The 16,204-nt window shown below is 44.3% G+C and overlaps 1 protein-coding gene across 2 annotated transcripts; it reads right to left on the reverse strand.

Moving 5' to 3' along the window:
• Nucleotides 1–8,902: 8,902 nt before the first annotated feature.
• tfa (transferrin-a) lies at nucleotides 8,903–15,988 on the reverse strand. 2 transcript variants are annotated; one of them, XM_020463221.2, is made up of 17 exons: nucleotides 15,855–15,988; nucleotides 15,592–15,743; nucleotides 14,768–14,870; nucleotides 14,311–14,502; nucleotides 13,439–13,568; nucleotides 13,194–13,249; nucleotides 12,861–13,024; nucleotides 12,001–12,151; nucleotides 11,739–11,902; nucleotides 11,335–11,431; nucleotides 11,203–11,223; nucleotides 10,894–11,055; nucleotides 10,617–10,770; nucleotides 10,375–10,442; nucleotides 9,990–10,171; nucleotides 9,471–9,663; nucleotides 8,903–9,368 (listed from the first exon to the last, which is right to left on the reverse strand). In XM_020463221.2, exons 1-17 carry the CDS (start codon nucleotides 15,892–15,894, stop codon nucleotides 9,322–9,324), a joined length of 2,076 nt encoding a protein of 691 aa, XP_020318810.1. In that variant the 5' UTR covers nucleotides 15,895–15,988; the 3' UTR covers nucleotides 8,903–9,321. The 2 variants fall into 2 exon arrangements, with proteins under 2 accessions (XP_020318810.1, XP_020318809.1); XM_020463220.2 differs by having other exon boundaries at nucleotides 15,592–15,761; nucleotides 15,855–15,946.
• Between the last annotated feature and the right edge of the window lie 216 nt (nucleotides 15,989–16,204).

A 16,204-nucleotide genomic window follows, 5' to 3' on the forward strand; every position in this document is an offset into this window, starting at 1 on the left:
GAACGTGCCTTAGGCATGCTGCAAGCAGGCATGAGGATTGCAAATGTGGCCAGGCCAATAAATTGCAATGTTCGTACTGTGAGACGCCTGAGACAGTACGGACAGCTGATCATCCTCGCAGTGGCAGACCGCGTGTAACAACACCTGCACAGGATCGGTATATCCGAACATCACACCTGCGGGACAGGTACAGGATGGCAACAACAACTGCCCGAGTTACACCAAGAACCCACAATCCCTCCATCAGTGCTCAGACTGTCCGCAATAGGCTGAGAGAGGCTGGACTGAGGGCGTGTAGGCCTGTTGTAAGGCAGGTCCTCACCAGACATCACCAGCAACAAAGTTGTCTATGGGCACAAACCCACCATCACTGGACCATGCAGGACTGGCAAAAAGTGCTCTTCACTGACGAGTCGGGGTTTTGTCTCACCAGGGGTGATGGTCGGATTAGCATTTATCATCGAAGGAATGAGCGTTACACCGAGGCCTGTACTCTGGAGCGGGATCGATTTGGAGGTGGGGGGCCGTCATGGTCTGGGGCAGCATGTCACAGCATCATCGGACTGAGCTTGTTATCATTGCAGGCGATCTCAACGCAGTGCGTTACAGTGAAGACATCCTCCTCCCTCATGTGGTACCCTTCTTGCAGGCTCATCCTGACATGACCCTCCAGCATGACAATGCCACCAGCCATACTTCTCGTTCTGTGCGTGATTTTCTGCAAGACAGGAATGTCAGTGTTCTGCCATGGCCAGCGAAGAGTTTGGATCTCAATCCCATTGAGCACGTCTGGGACCTGTTGGATCGGAGGGTGAGGGTTAGGGCCATTCCCCCCAGAAATGTCTGGGAACTTGTAGGTGCCTTGGTGGATGAGTGGGGTAACATCTCACAGCAAGAACTGGCAAATCTGGTGCAGTCCATGAGGAGGAGATGCACTGCAGTACTTAATGCAGCTAGTGGCCACACCAGATACTGACTGTTACTTTTGATTTTGACCCCCCCTTGTTCAGGGACACATTATTCTATTTCTGTTAGTCACATGTCTGTGGAACTTGTTCAGTTTATTTCTCAGTTGTTGAATCTTGTTATGTTCATACAAATATTTACACATGTTAAGTTTGTTGAAAATAAACGAGGTGACAGTGAGAGGACGTTTCTTTTTCTGCTGAGTTTATTTGTGATGCTCAACACTTTTTAAGTCCTGCCTCTCAAATCTCCTCATTGGTTTTTAGGAGCATTTACCCTCGTGCCATCTCATTGGTTTTGAGGAGCATATACCCCCGTGGTTGATTGAAAGATTAGCTGAGGTCCACATTCCAGTCGGTTGTAGTAATGCTGTAAAGTTGGTTGTCACCCGCCATATAAAGCCCAAAGTAGAAAATGAAGCCTGAAGCAAGGAGGAGAGATAACGAGAAACAAATTTGGTTTACCGTTTTATCTGTGGATTAATTGTTATTTGTTTATCTCCCTGGACAAATTAGCTAGCAACTGCAAGCTAGCTAGCTAAATTGCCATAAACATTTAATGCTTTTTGACCTTTCCGCAAATTAATATAATTGGTTCAGAGTTTGTTTTGTTATTGTAACCTGCGTGTCCTGATAGCGTCTGGTTTGGGTGAACAAAATCAACTTGCATGTGCGGTTTGGTCAGTATGTTAGGGCCTACATAATGCTGTCCCAACAGCAGGCCTTTCTTTTTCAGCACAATGTAGTGAATCCTTACCACCGCTACACCTGGCTATCAGCTGAGCCTTGTCTGGCAGAGAAACAGTTCATTCAGCCTCATTTACTGCCTTTTTAAAAAACATAGCTGATATAGCTGACTTAAACAAATGTGGTTTCTACTGACAATTGAGATGTACAAACTATCGCATAAGGGAACGATGAGCGGATAAGAGCCAATCCATAATTTAGATTAAGACATTAATGAGCGAGTTAGGACAGGCATAGTCAATATACTATTTGTTCAGCACTTTTGAAATGAGCAGACAATGAAAGCTCTTACAATATTTGATGATGACATTTCTCTAAAACAGGCTATAGGCTACATGTGCACCACCAAGTCAGAACAGTAGGTGAAATTAAGAGGGGTAAATTTACCAAATTATTATGGTGAGAAACATGTGCTACTAACAGCTTACTATACAACAAACTATATTACATCATTTATGCAGCAGCAGACAGAGACATTTTTGGACTCACCTTGTTGTGCTGTGCTCAAATGAACAGGAAGGTGGTGCGGCGTTCCTTCTTGTGGGCATATTTTGTTATCAAAATTTGACGTCATAGTCTGGCATTCTCTGGATTTATGGTGCTTTCAAGACAACTGGGAACTCGAGAAAGAGGTCCAAGTCCCTGACTTGGAATTCCGAGTTGGATGACTGTTCAAAACGTATTTTCCCAGTTGTTTTGAACTCACTGAAGTCTGAGCTTTCCCAGTTACGAGTTTCCAGTTGTTTTGAACTCGGCAGATGTAATTTTGGATTGACAGCATGGCCAATGTATTCAACCATGGTGTTGATTGTTTATCCTTTTAAGCTTGGAAAAGAGACCCTTAAACCCAGACTTGGACACACACCCTCTCCACTGAATAGCAGGCTAGTGATTGCTTTGCAACGCTTGCAGTTAGCCACTGAGTCCTTCCAAACAACTCATCGTTGAATTTGCTATGTCCAACATGTTGTGTAATGTTCATGGCTAATGGCCAATGAGCAAGGATACGGTTTTATCTATAATTTCTATTCATATGACAAGGACTGAAAAGGGCTTGCCAGTAGAATGTCGACTTGATTCATGTTGATGACTGCATGTCTAGCTTGCTAGCTACGAGTTTGAAAGTATGATGTTGACATGATCAGTCCAATCAAAGCTATGGCAGATATAACGTGATTTGACGTCATTTTATCTGTGGCCAATGACCCTGATCCTTCTTGGATGGGCACTTCTAATGTAAATCTATGGCAGCACACAAGGGGCTTGAATTTCTGAGCTCTCCCTGTAGATTTTGTTGCGAAGTAGTGTCCCCATGAGTGACAGAACACTGAGCCAGTCACAGCCCAACTAGAGAACATAACTAACCCCAACACTCTGCCCCACCTCCACAGAAAGCACTGAGCTACAATGAAGCAACTGCATTTTGGAGCCTTATCCAAGAAAGCAAAAAAGAGACCATGCCAAAATAACATGCAAAACAGGTGAGCCACCCAATATATATATATAGCCCAACATTTTTAGCAAAACAAATATATATATATATAAATGTTGGGCTCAAAACAGGTGGGCCCCTGAATACTGTTTGATAGTAAAGATTCTGATATAAATAGTTAAGTCTCTCACCTGGATGGCTTTGAGGCATTCAAAAGAGCCGTCCCTCTTTACGTATGAAAACTGAGCTGCATTTGCTGGTCCACGCATTTCTACAACTCTTTCTCCGACATTACACACCATTTCACATTTCCCTCAGCTGGGGCAGCATGCACCGAGGTAAAGACAGATTCAGGTTGGATATTCGATGGATATTTGCATGTAGATTTCCTTATGTCCGCCAACCACAGTTAGGGACTGTCAACATAGTGACAAATAAAAAAAATCTAATTTCAATAGCTCTGTAACCATTGCTCTGTAACCAACTTTCAAAACTGGTTCTAGCTAACCCAATGGCAGAGACACATATTGCACACACTTTTTTTGTCGATTTACATCTCATTCTATTTTTTTAAATATTAAAAAATATATTTTAATTCAATAGCGCCTTGTTCATGTGACCCACGCACCTCAAACAAGGTTCATAATGTACACTCAGTGGGCCTACAGATTGCAGACCCTTTTGTTTTGTCTATTTGGATCTCATGAGATTTTACGAGAATATTAAAAAGTTTCACATTTCAATAGCTCCTTAGTCATATGACCTACAACTAGGGGTTGACCGATTATGATTTTTCAACGCTGATACCGATACCGATTATTGGAGGACCAAAAAAGCCGATACCGATTAATCGTCCGATTTTAAAAATGTTTTTGTAATAATGACAATTACAACAATACTGAATGAACACTTATTTTAAGTTCATATAATACATCAATAAAATCAATTTAGCCTCAAGTAAATAATGAAACATGTTTAATTTGGTTTAAATAATGCAAAAACAAAGTGTTGGAGAAGAAAGTAAAAGTGCAATATGTGCTGTGTAAGAAAGCTCCTTGCTCAGAACATGAGAACATATGAAAGCTGGTGGTTCCTTTTGTGGGGTTTTGAAAATGTGCTTGGCCTATCATCAGGGTGTCTGTGTGTGCTGGAAGTAAAATTTTGCAACATTTGGTGTGACTAGCGGGAAGGCTATGGCTAACCTTGGGTGTGTCATGAGTTGTGGGGGACACATACAGAGCATAGTGTTGTGAAAACAGACTGTCTTTTGTTAGAACTCAAACTTGGCAATAACGGGAAACAGAGGTGTGGGCTCATAAGATATTCTGCCCAGCAACAGCTACACCTGCCAATGGGAGCGCCTGGGGGGCTGGGGCCAGCCTGTGCGCCAACGATAGGCAGAGTGAGTCTAAACCACTCTCAGCCTCTACTCTGACAGGCCAGCTCAGAAGCGGGAACGCCTTCTGTCAGAGTATATTAGAAGAACTTTGTCAGGAACTAGTCAGTTCTCTGTTCTGCCCTGCGTGGTGTTACAGTGAACCCGTACATACGGAAATTGCATTTACCATTTATTTATTAATAATAAAAAACATAGAAGATTCTCGGTGACTCCGTGTCACCTTCTGTCCTGATGCCAGATTCGATTGACGAAACCCTAACACTTTTAACATGAGTCTTCAATATTCCCAGGTAAGAAGTTTTAGGTTGTAGTTATTATAGGAATTATAGGACTATTCCCCTCTATACCATTTGTATTTCATTAACCTTTGACTATTGGATGTTCTTATAGGCACTTTAGTATTGCCAGTGTAACAGTATAGCTTCCGTCCCTCTCCTCAGGTCATTATTGCGTTGGACTAGTTAACTGTAAGGTTGCAAGATTGGATCCCCCGAGCTGATAAGGTGAAAATCTGTCGTTCTGTCCCTGAACAAGGCAGTTAACCCATCGTTCCTAGGCCGTCATTGAAAATAAGAATGTGTTCTTAACCGACTTGCCTAGTTAAATAAAGGTATATAAAAAAATAAAAAATAATGTCAATTTAAAAAAATCGGCAAATCGCCGCCCAAAAATACCGATTTCCGATTGTTATGAAAACTTGAAATCGGCCCTAATTAATCGGTCATTCCGATTAATCGGTCGACCTCTACCTCCAACCCTCAAACTACTTTCAAAATATCCACTGAGTATCCTTATATGTAATGCAACATTTCGTTTGTCCATTTTCATCTCACATGATTTTACATAAATTTTCAATGTTTTTCAATGTTTTTTACTTCAATAGCTCCTTGGTCATGTGACCTAAAACCCTGAAACTGCTTTCAGAACATCCACTTACTAGCCTTATATATTGCATACCCTTTTGTTCATCAATTGTCATCTCAGGTGATTTTACATTAGTTTTTCTATATTTCTAATTTCAATAACTCCTTGGTCATGTGACCTACTGACCTCAAACAAGGTTCAGAATGTACATTCAGTGGGCCTACACACTACACACCCTTTAGTTTATACATTTTAATCTCACACAATTTTACATTAATTTGCCTGCTCTGACCCCCTGAAGGACAAGATCACTCATACACCTATTCAGTTGGGCCTTCTCCCTGGGGCTGTCCTGACCTCCAGGCAGGCCCCCATTTTCCTGGAGACCTCTGACCCTAGGCCTACATTCCCTGCCTGCCTGCCTGCCACCCTCTCCCCGGGCCTGAAAGTGTATAGCTTACTACCTGGAACTATAGACCTCCAGGCCTCCACACCTACTCAGTCAAACACCCCTCTCACTAGGAATCACCCATCTCCGTGTCCCGGCCGGGTCTCAGCCATCTCCATAACCTTGCAAACCGGGGCACCCACACTTAAGCACCCCTCCCCAGACACTAAGACTTCAAAATATTCCCGCAGTCAGGAACCTGAAACAGGCTCTGTGCACCTGGTGACCAGCCCGCTTTTCCCACTCAGAGACTAAGTCCCCACTCCAACCTCCACAGCCTGAGTGCTGCTTCGTAGGGCATGAGCCAGATCCATCCTATCACTGCGGGGCCAATGGGTTTAGTCTGGTAGTGTCAGCTAATGGTAAGGCACATGCCATCTCCACTACATGCTCCAAGGAGCATGGAGGAGAGCTCCCACATAGAATGTGTAGAGTCCCGCAACCTGGCGGAACTGAGACCTAAGCACATTCCATCTCCATTTAGTGCTCCACTGTTAGCGGGTCCAGCCAAAGCCAGCGTTCGATTCAAACCTTTGTTTAAACGTTTCACCACAGCCGCTATGTGATCAGACTGACGCCAGTACTACACTTTCATCAGCCGTCTTCCAGGACTTAACTCCCCCCTCCCAGCCAAAGCCAGTGATGCAGTCTGGTGGAACCGCCCTCACATTTTCATGCTTGACCGTATGCTCCATATTCCAGGACCGACTGCCGCCTTCCGTTAACGATCAACAGCCATCACCATCTGCAGGACTCTCTTTGCGTATAGACTAGTACCGCGGTAACTCCCGTTTTGTTTGCATCGTTAGCGACACCTGAAAACAGGTGACATACAGTGAGGGATTGGAAGAGCCCTGCTAGAGAGCTACCTCGTTATCTCCCTTACCCTTACCCTTACCCTTATACCCTTATGTACTAACATGCTAGAGACAGTTTGTCTCCTAGCCGTTGGAGAGACTCCCTCAAATAGGTAACACACAGAGTAGGGGTTGGAAGAGCCCTCCAAGGGCTACGGTACTATTTTCAATAAGTTATGGATCTGACTTTGCCGTCTTCCCTTACCTACATTGTTCTAACATGCCAGAGGCTGTTCACCTTGGAGACCTGCTATGGATATGGGTACTGCCCGGCACGAGATTTACACCCTCTCCCCCGGAATTTCAAGGGCCAGCGAGAGCTCACCAGATGCCGCCGGAACCGTGATGCTTTCCAGGGCTTGGGCCCCTCTCTCGGGGTGAACACATTCCAGGGTGTCCTGCCCTTCACAAAGAAAAATAACTCTCCCAGGGGCTCCCGCCAGCTTCTCCGGGATTGGTCACGTTACCGCACTGGGCTCCTCGCGGCACCCGTCTCCGCCAGTCCGTGGACATTCTGAAAGTAGTTTGAGGTCAGTAGGTCACATGACCAAGGAGCTATTGAAATAAGAAATAAAAAATTCATGCAAAATCACCTGAGATGTAAAGGGACAAATCAAAGGGTGTGCAATATAAAATGGTAGTCAGTGGACATTCTGAACCTTGTTTGAGGTCATTAGGTCACATGACCAAGGAGCTCCCGCTCCTCTTTCTATTCTGGTTAGAGCCAGTTTGAGCTGTACTGTGAAGGGAGTAGTACACAGCGTTGTACGAGATCTTCAGTTTCCTGGCATTTTCTCACATGGAATAGCCTTCATTTCTCAGAACAAGAATAGACTGACGAGTTTCAGAAGAAAGTTATTTGTTTCTGCCCATTTTGAGCCTGTAATGGAGATACTCAACTAGTCTACAGAAGGCCAGTTGTATTGCTTCTTTAATCAGAACAACAGTTTTCAGCTGTGCTAACATAATTGCAAAAGGCTTTTCTAATGATCAATTATCCTTTTAAAATGATAAACTTGGATTAGTTAACACAACGTGCCATTGGAACACAGGAGTGATGGTTGCTGATAATGGGCCTCTGTACGCCTATGTAGGTATTCCATGAAAAATCTGTTTCTAGCTACAATAGTAATTTCCAAGATGGACAATGTCTACACTATTTCCGATCAATTTTGTTATTTTAATGAACAAAAAAATTGCTTTTCTTTCATTAACATTTCTAAGTGACCCAAACATTAAGTGTAGTACAGTAATAGCCAAAAGTTTTGAGAATGACACAAATATTAATTTTCTCAAAGTCTGCTGCCTCAGTTTGTATGATGGGAATTTGCATATACTCCAGAATGTTATGTTATGAATTGCAATTAATTGCAAAGTCCCTCTTTGCCATGCAAATGAACTGAATCCCAAAACAAACATTTCCACTGAATTTCAGCCCTTCCACAAAAGGACCAGCAGACATCACGTCAGTGATTCTCTCGTTAATACAGGTGTGAGTGTTCACGAAGACAAGGCTGGAGATCACTCTGTCATCCTGAGACCATTCATGTGTGGGGTTGCTTCTCAGCCAAGTGAGTGGGCTCTCTTACGGCTTTGCCGAAGATCACAGCCATGAATAAAGAATGGTACCAACACATCCTCTGAGAACAACTTCTCCCAACCATCCAGGAACAGTTTGGTGACGAACAATGCCTTTTCCAGCATGATGGAGCACCTTGCCATAAGGCAAAAGTGAAAAGGCTCGGGAAAAAAATGATATTTTGGGTCCATGGCCAGGAAACGCCCCAGCCCTTAATCCCATTGAGAACTTGTGGTCAAGCCTCAAGAGGCGAGTGGACAAACAAAACCCCACAAATTCTGACAAACTCCAAGCATTGATTATGCAAGAATGGGCTGCCATCAGTCAGGATGGGGCCCAGAAGTTAATTGACAGCATGCCAGGGAGGATTGCAGAGGTCTTGAAAAAGGGGCAACACTCCAAATATTGCCTCTTTGCATCAACTTCATGGAATTGTCAATAAAAGCCTTTGACACTTATGAAATGCTTGTAATTATACATTCTCAACTTTTGCCCACAACTGTATATATTCGCATGAGTGTTCATGAGAAACCAAAGCTGGGTACCATGTCTGACAAACTAATAAAACCTATTATTTTATAGATACACATCAATACAATTATTACAAAAGATAGCTTGTGAAAAAGGGTACACTTTATTTCAAGAAAGTAAGCCAAAGCTGTTGGCCAATTCACTGAACAACCAAAACAAATGTGAATTGGACCTCAGTGTTTGGTTAGACTGCAATTTATGAGCAGGACGGCGAATAAAAAAGGTGATTTTAGAAACCTGTAATCTCCTAGAAATACTTCAAGAACTGGTTATGGTTTGGTTAACATTTCAACTACAAAGTAAACAGTAGTAGTAGTAATTTAGCGTAATTCATTTAACACTCGTTTTATCAAAGGAACGTAAAGCACATTTTCATACAAGATTGTTTTGTACAAAAATTCTCAACTGAATTCAGTTTCATCTACAGTCACTGCTTAGGTTTCTTGAACGTTGAGGGGTTTGGAGAGAGAGTGTGTGCTTGCCACAAAGGTAAGCTCCACTATGTCTTCTGCTGGCAGGAATGGAAAGTGCATGCCTTCTCCAAATCTGAGGGGGGAATGGGAGAACAGGTTTTAGCTTCAGGTGCAGATATGTCCTTTATACAGTGTGTGTGCACATGTGTGTAAGGTTGTCACGTAATGGGACTACCTGAGGTACTGTTGGAGCACTCCCTGAGCGATTGCATGGCGATCATGTACTCTTCCCCAAGGAAACCCTGGAATTTGGTGCCGCTTGGGATCTCCTGGAGACACTTTGTGGAATCCTTGAAGAGCAAGTTCTTTCCAAAATCTGGCTTGAACATATTAAATGAGGAATCGCTGCCGCTTGAGCCGAACCTGGCCTAAACACAGGGAACAAAATATATACTTGGTGGTTAAATCAATGATAAACCTTTAATTATATTTTAGACTATTTCTTACATTAAATGTGTATTTAATAGACCCCCCCCCCCCCCCCCCCCCCAATGAACCAAAACTGATCTTAGATCAGCTTGGGGATCATGGGTGGAAATGGGCCACAGGCTTATGTTCCAGTGGGTTAGTGCTGGGCTGAGACAAAACCTTAAACTCTGTATCCCTCTAGTACTAGAGTTGCTCATCCTTGGCTAAACTGACTAAGTAGTTGTCTTAAGCAGAAACAGATCTGGCTATCAGTCTTAACACCCACCTGCTGCTCCAGAAGGATGGACACAACCTCTCCACGGGACTCTGGGCGTGTTATCACAGCATGGGCGGGCACCTTGGCCAGGTGGCACTCACGGAAATGTGTGACTGGCTTGGTAGTACCATCCTGGCAGAGTAGTTCAAAGTCAGAGGACATCAGGTTCTGTGCCCAAACTGGACCACTACCTACAGGGAAGGATGGATAGATAGGAGAGTTGAAGACTTTGTTTTCAGATACAGAGAGCCACAGATACAGAGAGCCATAGAAAGTGTATGAGAGAAATAACGATGAGTTGAGATTCATCTTTAGGAGTGAGGAGTGAAGCGGAGGAGAGAGAGATGAAAATAGGGCAGCAGAACATCTGTATGTGGATAAGAAATACACCTACCATCAGTCATCTCTGGTACAATAGTGTGTTTAATGAAGGCAACATCTCCAGCATCTTCAACCAGACATCTGGAAGGATATATCAAGACAGACCATTAGATATATAAAAGCGTGAGAAATATACTATAGGCCAACAAATATATTTTGTTTTGTATAGTCCGCCATCACTATTAGAAAGATAGTTGAGTCCTTCACCACAATCAGCTCCACTATTGAATCCACCATTGTGGTGGTGCCCCGTACCTGAATGCTCCGTTATAGCCGTAGTACTGCTCTTCAGAGCTGGCTTTGCACTTGGACCCATCTCCTCCCACGGACTGCCCACTGCCCTTACACTGGGCACAGAAGGGAGAGTCCACCTCAAATCCAGGAGCACAGCCCTTACTGAAGTATGTGGCTGAATTCAGGAAGGAGACACAGTATGAGATACTACATTCATAGATATACCAGGACACAAGTATAGAATTACACATTATAAACACACACACACACACACACACACACACAGCTGCCCACTCACTGAAGTCGCAGTTCATAGTCCTCCTATGGATAAGACCCATGGGTATGTTCCAGCCTGCGGTCCTGCCCAAGCCGGTGTGGCATGACCTCTTGCCCTTCAGGGTTGTCCAGGTCAACCCAGATCCCCTCTTTGCCACCGCCACCGCAAAGTAGGATGACGCCTCTGAGAGGACACAGAGGGAAGAGGTAAAAGAGAAAGTCCAGCACTAGGCTTGATCGGGGTCCGGGAAGCCGGCCCAATAAATCTTACTGTAGCATTATAGTATGGTGTGTGTTTGGTGAGGGAGCAGGTGTAAGCATGTGTACTTACCACCAGGGGCGCTGCACCGAACTGTGAGGAGAGAGAGAAAATCAGCACGTTAACATTGTTGAGGCAGAGCAGGAGAGGATAGAAAGAGAGAGGGGAAAACACATCGATGATGTGTCTGTGTGTGCGTCATACCTTCATCATACTGCTCCACCATGACAGGGACCAGACCACATTTTCCAGCAGTGAACACCTCCCCACCATCCACCGCTATGGCATCTGCCTCTTTACGCTGTGGAAAGAGGAAACAAAATTGAAATAGCGGAAAGAATGAAAGAAAATTAGATTAAGGGGATTACTTGCGAAAGGACAAACTATAAAGTGCATATAGCACCTTGTTAAATGTTTTTTATCCACCCCCACCCTCTAGTAATAATATGATATATAATTAGCTGACGCTCTTCTCCAAAGCGACTTAGTCATGCGGGTATAAATTGTTTACCTATGGGTGGTCCCTTGAAATGAACCCACTATCATGTCATGCTCTACCAACAGAGCTAGCGAGGACAGAGAGGACATCTCTGCTCCCATAGCCTTACCATGATCTTCTTGATGCATTCATCCACTGTGGGTGCGTCCTGGCATTCGATCCTGGAGTCACCATCTGTGAAGCTGTTGATTGTCCAGGCGTCACACTTGACCTTCTCCTTATGGCCCACGGCACACCATTTGATGGCCCTGGAGGTGACACCTGTGGCCTGCGCTGAAAAGCAAATGTTGGGGAGATAGCAATGACCTAACAGTCTGAGACGTGTGTGTGCTTGTAAAAGTATGTGTGTGTGCATGCATGTGTGGCCTCACCTTTTGTCAGGGAGCGTATAGTGCTCATGTACTCAGCTCCCAGGTAGAGGAAGGAGTCGGTGGTCATTGGCAGCTGTACTAGATTCTGAGTGGAGTCCTTGAACATCAGGTTCTTGGCAGCATAACCATCGGAGGAGAACAGGTTGAAGTTCTGTTGGGGCACAAATGAGTGAACACACATTCTTGTGTGATGTTGTTCATCCTGGTCAGTGTCAGTTGTGATGTTTAGGGCCAAGAGTTTATCCTGAACATGTGACCTGAGGTGGAAACACTCTGGGCCCCAAGGTCACATGGTCAGAAAAATCTCAGCGTAGGAATGCTAATTTGGTACGTGGGGCCTCATTTATCAAGCGCGTGTTAATGTCTCACTAAATTCTGGTGTACGTGGAGCTTCTAGGATTTGTGTGTGCAACAAAGTATTTGGATTTATCAAACATATGGCATGTTTTCCTTAATAAAGCAGAGCCGTACTATATTTGTGTGTTCGTGAACAAGTGTTACAACCCCGCCTGGAAATGCCCTCTTCGCCTATGATGGTAACAGAAACACCCTCATTTGCTGTATGATTTGGAGATGTTGGAACTGGGCCATGGACGTTTTTAAAAGCACAATGGCAAATTTGATCACATTTCTGTACAGTTGTGGGGAGAATGTTTAAAACTTCTGCTGTGAAAAATTCATGCCACCTATAGCGAGTGTCAAACAATGGCCGAGCATTCTGCGAGACTGATTGTTCAATAAACAATGTAAAAGTAAATGCTGAAAAAGCTTGCTAAATGATACCCATGGTCAGATTCATAATGCTCTATAAGGCTCAACTGATCCTAGATCAGTACTCAGGTGACAGCGATGACCAGTACCGTGACGGCCATCAGCTTGCTGTAGATGAGATTGGCCAGCCTGGGGTCCTTGCGGCTGACCACAGCGTGGGCGGGTACTCTGGCCAGGTGGCAGGTCTTGTAGCTGTCGATGGGAGCTCTGGTGTTATCCTTGCACAGCAACTCATAGCTTGCCTTCTCTGCGGCTGCAAGCAGGTAATAGGAGGTTGTATAGTAGGTGACGTGTGAGTGGTTTGAACATTCACACTGTAAGCATTAACATAGTTTTGCCACAATTGTAATTCTAGATCCAGAGTTTGCATTTTACAGTTGAAATTCAATATTGGTATGCTAGCTAATGCTTTAAAAACTCACCAGGTACAGTCAGGTGCTTGATGAAGGCAACCTCTCCTGCTCCATCCTTCAGGCACCTCGTGAGGCAAAAAATACACACAGTTAGTGACCAATCCAGAGCAGGTAGAGGGAGATAGAGAATACTGATAGAAGGAGAAAGGATACACATATCTGCAGATTCCAAATAGGGTAGATTGAGAGGTATGGGTGTACAGAGCATGGAGTTATTCAGAGATGGTAAGGGGTAGGAAAAGACTGGTACTCACTGGAAGGCCCCGGAATAGTCATAGTAGGGCTCGTTGTGAGATCTGGAGCAGTCTCCCATACACAACTGGCACAGTTGAGAATCCCTATTGGCTCCTGGAGCACAGCTGGCATTGAAGAAGTCGCTCACCGCTGCAAAACAAATACACACACGCAGACTATGAAAACCCTATGATTGGATTAAGCATACCAGCACACAGTCCCTGTACGCTATATTCAGAACGTACAGCATATACAACACATATTTAACCAACTGACAGAGAGGAATAAACACAACAATCCAAACATTGCCCACTGGGTAACAATTGACTACAGCAACTGTTTGGGCCAGCAGCATACCACCCTGCATCCCACTGATGGCTTGCCACTTAAGCTAAGCAGGGTTGGTCCTGATCAGTCCCTGGATGGGAGACCAGATGCTGCTGGAAGTGGTGTTGGAGGGCCAGTAGGAAGCACCCTTTCCTCTGGTCTAAAGAAATATCAAAATTATTGGAGACATTGCCCTGTGTATGGTGCTGTCTTTCGGGTGGGACTTTAAACGGGTGTCCTGACTCTGTGGTCACTATAGAGCCCATCGCACTTATCATAAGAGTAGAGGTGTTAACCCCGGTGTCCTGGCTAAATTCCCAATCTGTCCTTCATACCATCATAGTCACCTAATCATCCCCAGCTTACAATTGGCTCATTAATCTCCCCTGTAACTATTCCCCAGGTCGTTGCTCTAAATGAGAATGTGTTCTCAGTCAACATACCTGGTAAAATAAGGGTTAAATAAAAGATAACTATCAAGTTTGAGATGTTGATTATTACGCATAATAGTCCCTGCTAGATTAATGAAATTAATAAACTACCCAAAGGCACTGCGGCCACTCACCCGACTCCACAGGTCTGTCCTCGATGCCGGCCCATTGGATCTGGCCCACAGTCACCAGGGTACCGATGGGAATGTTCCAGCCTGCAGATTTGCCCAACCCGGTGTGGCAGGACTTCTTGCCACGGAGGTCGAGGAACCCAAATTCAGTGCCCTTTTTGGCCACGGCCACAGCATAATAGCAGGTGTCAGAGTCTGATGGACAGGAGAGGAGCCATCAATACAGCGTTCAGAAACCAGATTCAGACAGAAACCATCTGATCCGATTCAAAGTGCAGACTTTCTGTTGGCCTATCTTTGCAACTGAAGTGCTAAGGGCCATTGTATACCCAGTCTCTTCCATTCACTAATAGACATAGATTCAACATTTCTCTAAGCCTTATAAAGAACAATATGTATAACATACTCAATTTAACAGAAAAAGTCAAGGAAATCTTGAACTTGGTCTTGAGATGCTTACCCTCACCATAGTCCTCTGCAATGATGGGCTGCAGGTTGTAGTTGTGGAGGCCAGCTATGTAAATATCTCCTCCATCCAGAGTGATAGCATCAGCCTCTTCCCTCTGGCAGGGAGAAAGAGAGACATCCGTGAAGGAGGAGGGGGAGACATCCGTGAAGGAGAAAGAGAGAAAACACTCCAACAATAGACCTGCACCTCACAAGGTTGTTAATGCAAGCGGATCAACTGGTGCTGGCTGGAAATTACAGATGGGCTGCTATCTATTCTACATGAGACTAGTAATTTGAACCTTTTGTCAAACTTCAAGAAACTATCCCTCAAGAAGAATTGTAAACTACAACATGCACAAATAAAAGCTCTCTTTACCTTACTGTGACACATCGAACACACCAACAGGGTCTTGCATTTTGGTACACCAGAACTTCATTCACTTCCAATGAAACGCTGCGTTTGCCTTGCAGCATTGCGTTGCAGAGGCAGTTGCAGTGCATTCGGCGTGGTGCATATGTTGGATTTATTGAAAGTATGCGTAGACGGCTTGACAGAAATGGTAGCAGAAGGTGAATGTGGAACTTTTTTTGTCTACATATCCAGATGATGCTGCGTACTATTTTGCTCAAGAACCCTGTCGGCGTGTTCAACGCGTGAGTTACGCACAAGTGCCATGTGCGTAACGATGCAACGCCATTGAGTTTTGTATTCACTGACCTTGCGGCGCAAAAGTAAAACGCACAAGAACACGAAACAAGTCAGAAATGACAAAAGTCACACATTAAAATACTGTTTAATAGTAGAGATTCTGATATAAGTAGTTAGTCTCTCACCTTGATGGCTTGGATGCATTCAAGAGAGTCGTCCCTCCTCACGCATGAAAACCCCGCCACATTGGCTGCGAGATCGTGGCATTTCTTCAGCTCTTTTTCCGACTTTACGCACCATCTAACCATTCCCTCAGCTGGGGCAGCATACACCGTAGCTGAGGACAGAATAAATGCTATGATAAAATTGAGAAATATAAATTAAAGCAATCAATGTCTATTGATATTTTTCCATGCGTAATTGTCTTTGCATGTATAAACCCACTTACCGAAGCACCCCAGCAGCGCTGAGACGAGAAGCAGTTTCATGTTCTCGAAGTCTCCAAGTCAACAATTCCCGGAGTGAAAAAGCAGGCCGTTTTAGAAGGCAACTCTGGCTTTTATAGAAAACCAATAGGCCGGGATCCACGGTGGGCTGACTTAGCTGAAAAGAGGCCATCGTTTGTTTAGTGTTTCCCAATATGTTACATGGCGCGTTTAATTGTTCACAGGCGGGGTGGGCGCGCGTTGCTCACTCCCTGTTTGTGTGTGTGTGGTTTTGTGTGTACTCAGACTTCAGACATTTCCACATAATGGAAATTCACAAAATAAATAGTCCTACATTAAGCAATATCTCATG

Source organism: Oncorhynchus kisutch, linkage group LG27 (genome assembly GCF_002021735.2).
Source record: "Oncorhynchus kisutch isolate 150728-3 linkage group LG27, Okis_V2, whole genome shotgun sequence".
Taxonomy (NCBI): Eukaryota; Metazoa; Chordata; class Actinopteri; order Salmoniformes; family Salmonidae; genus Oncorhynchus; species Oncorhynchus kisutch.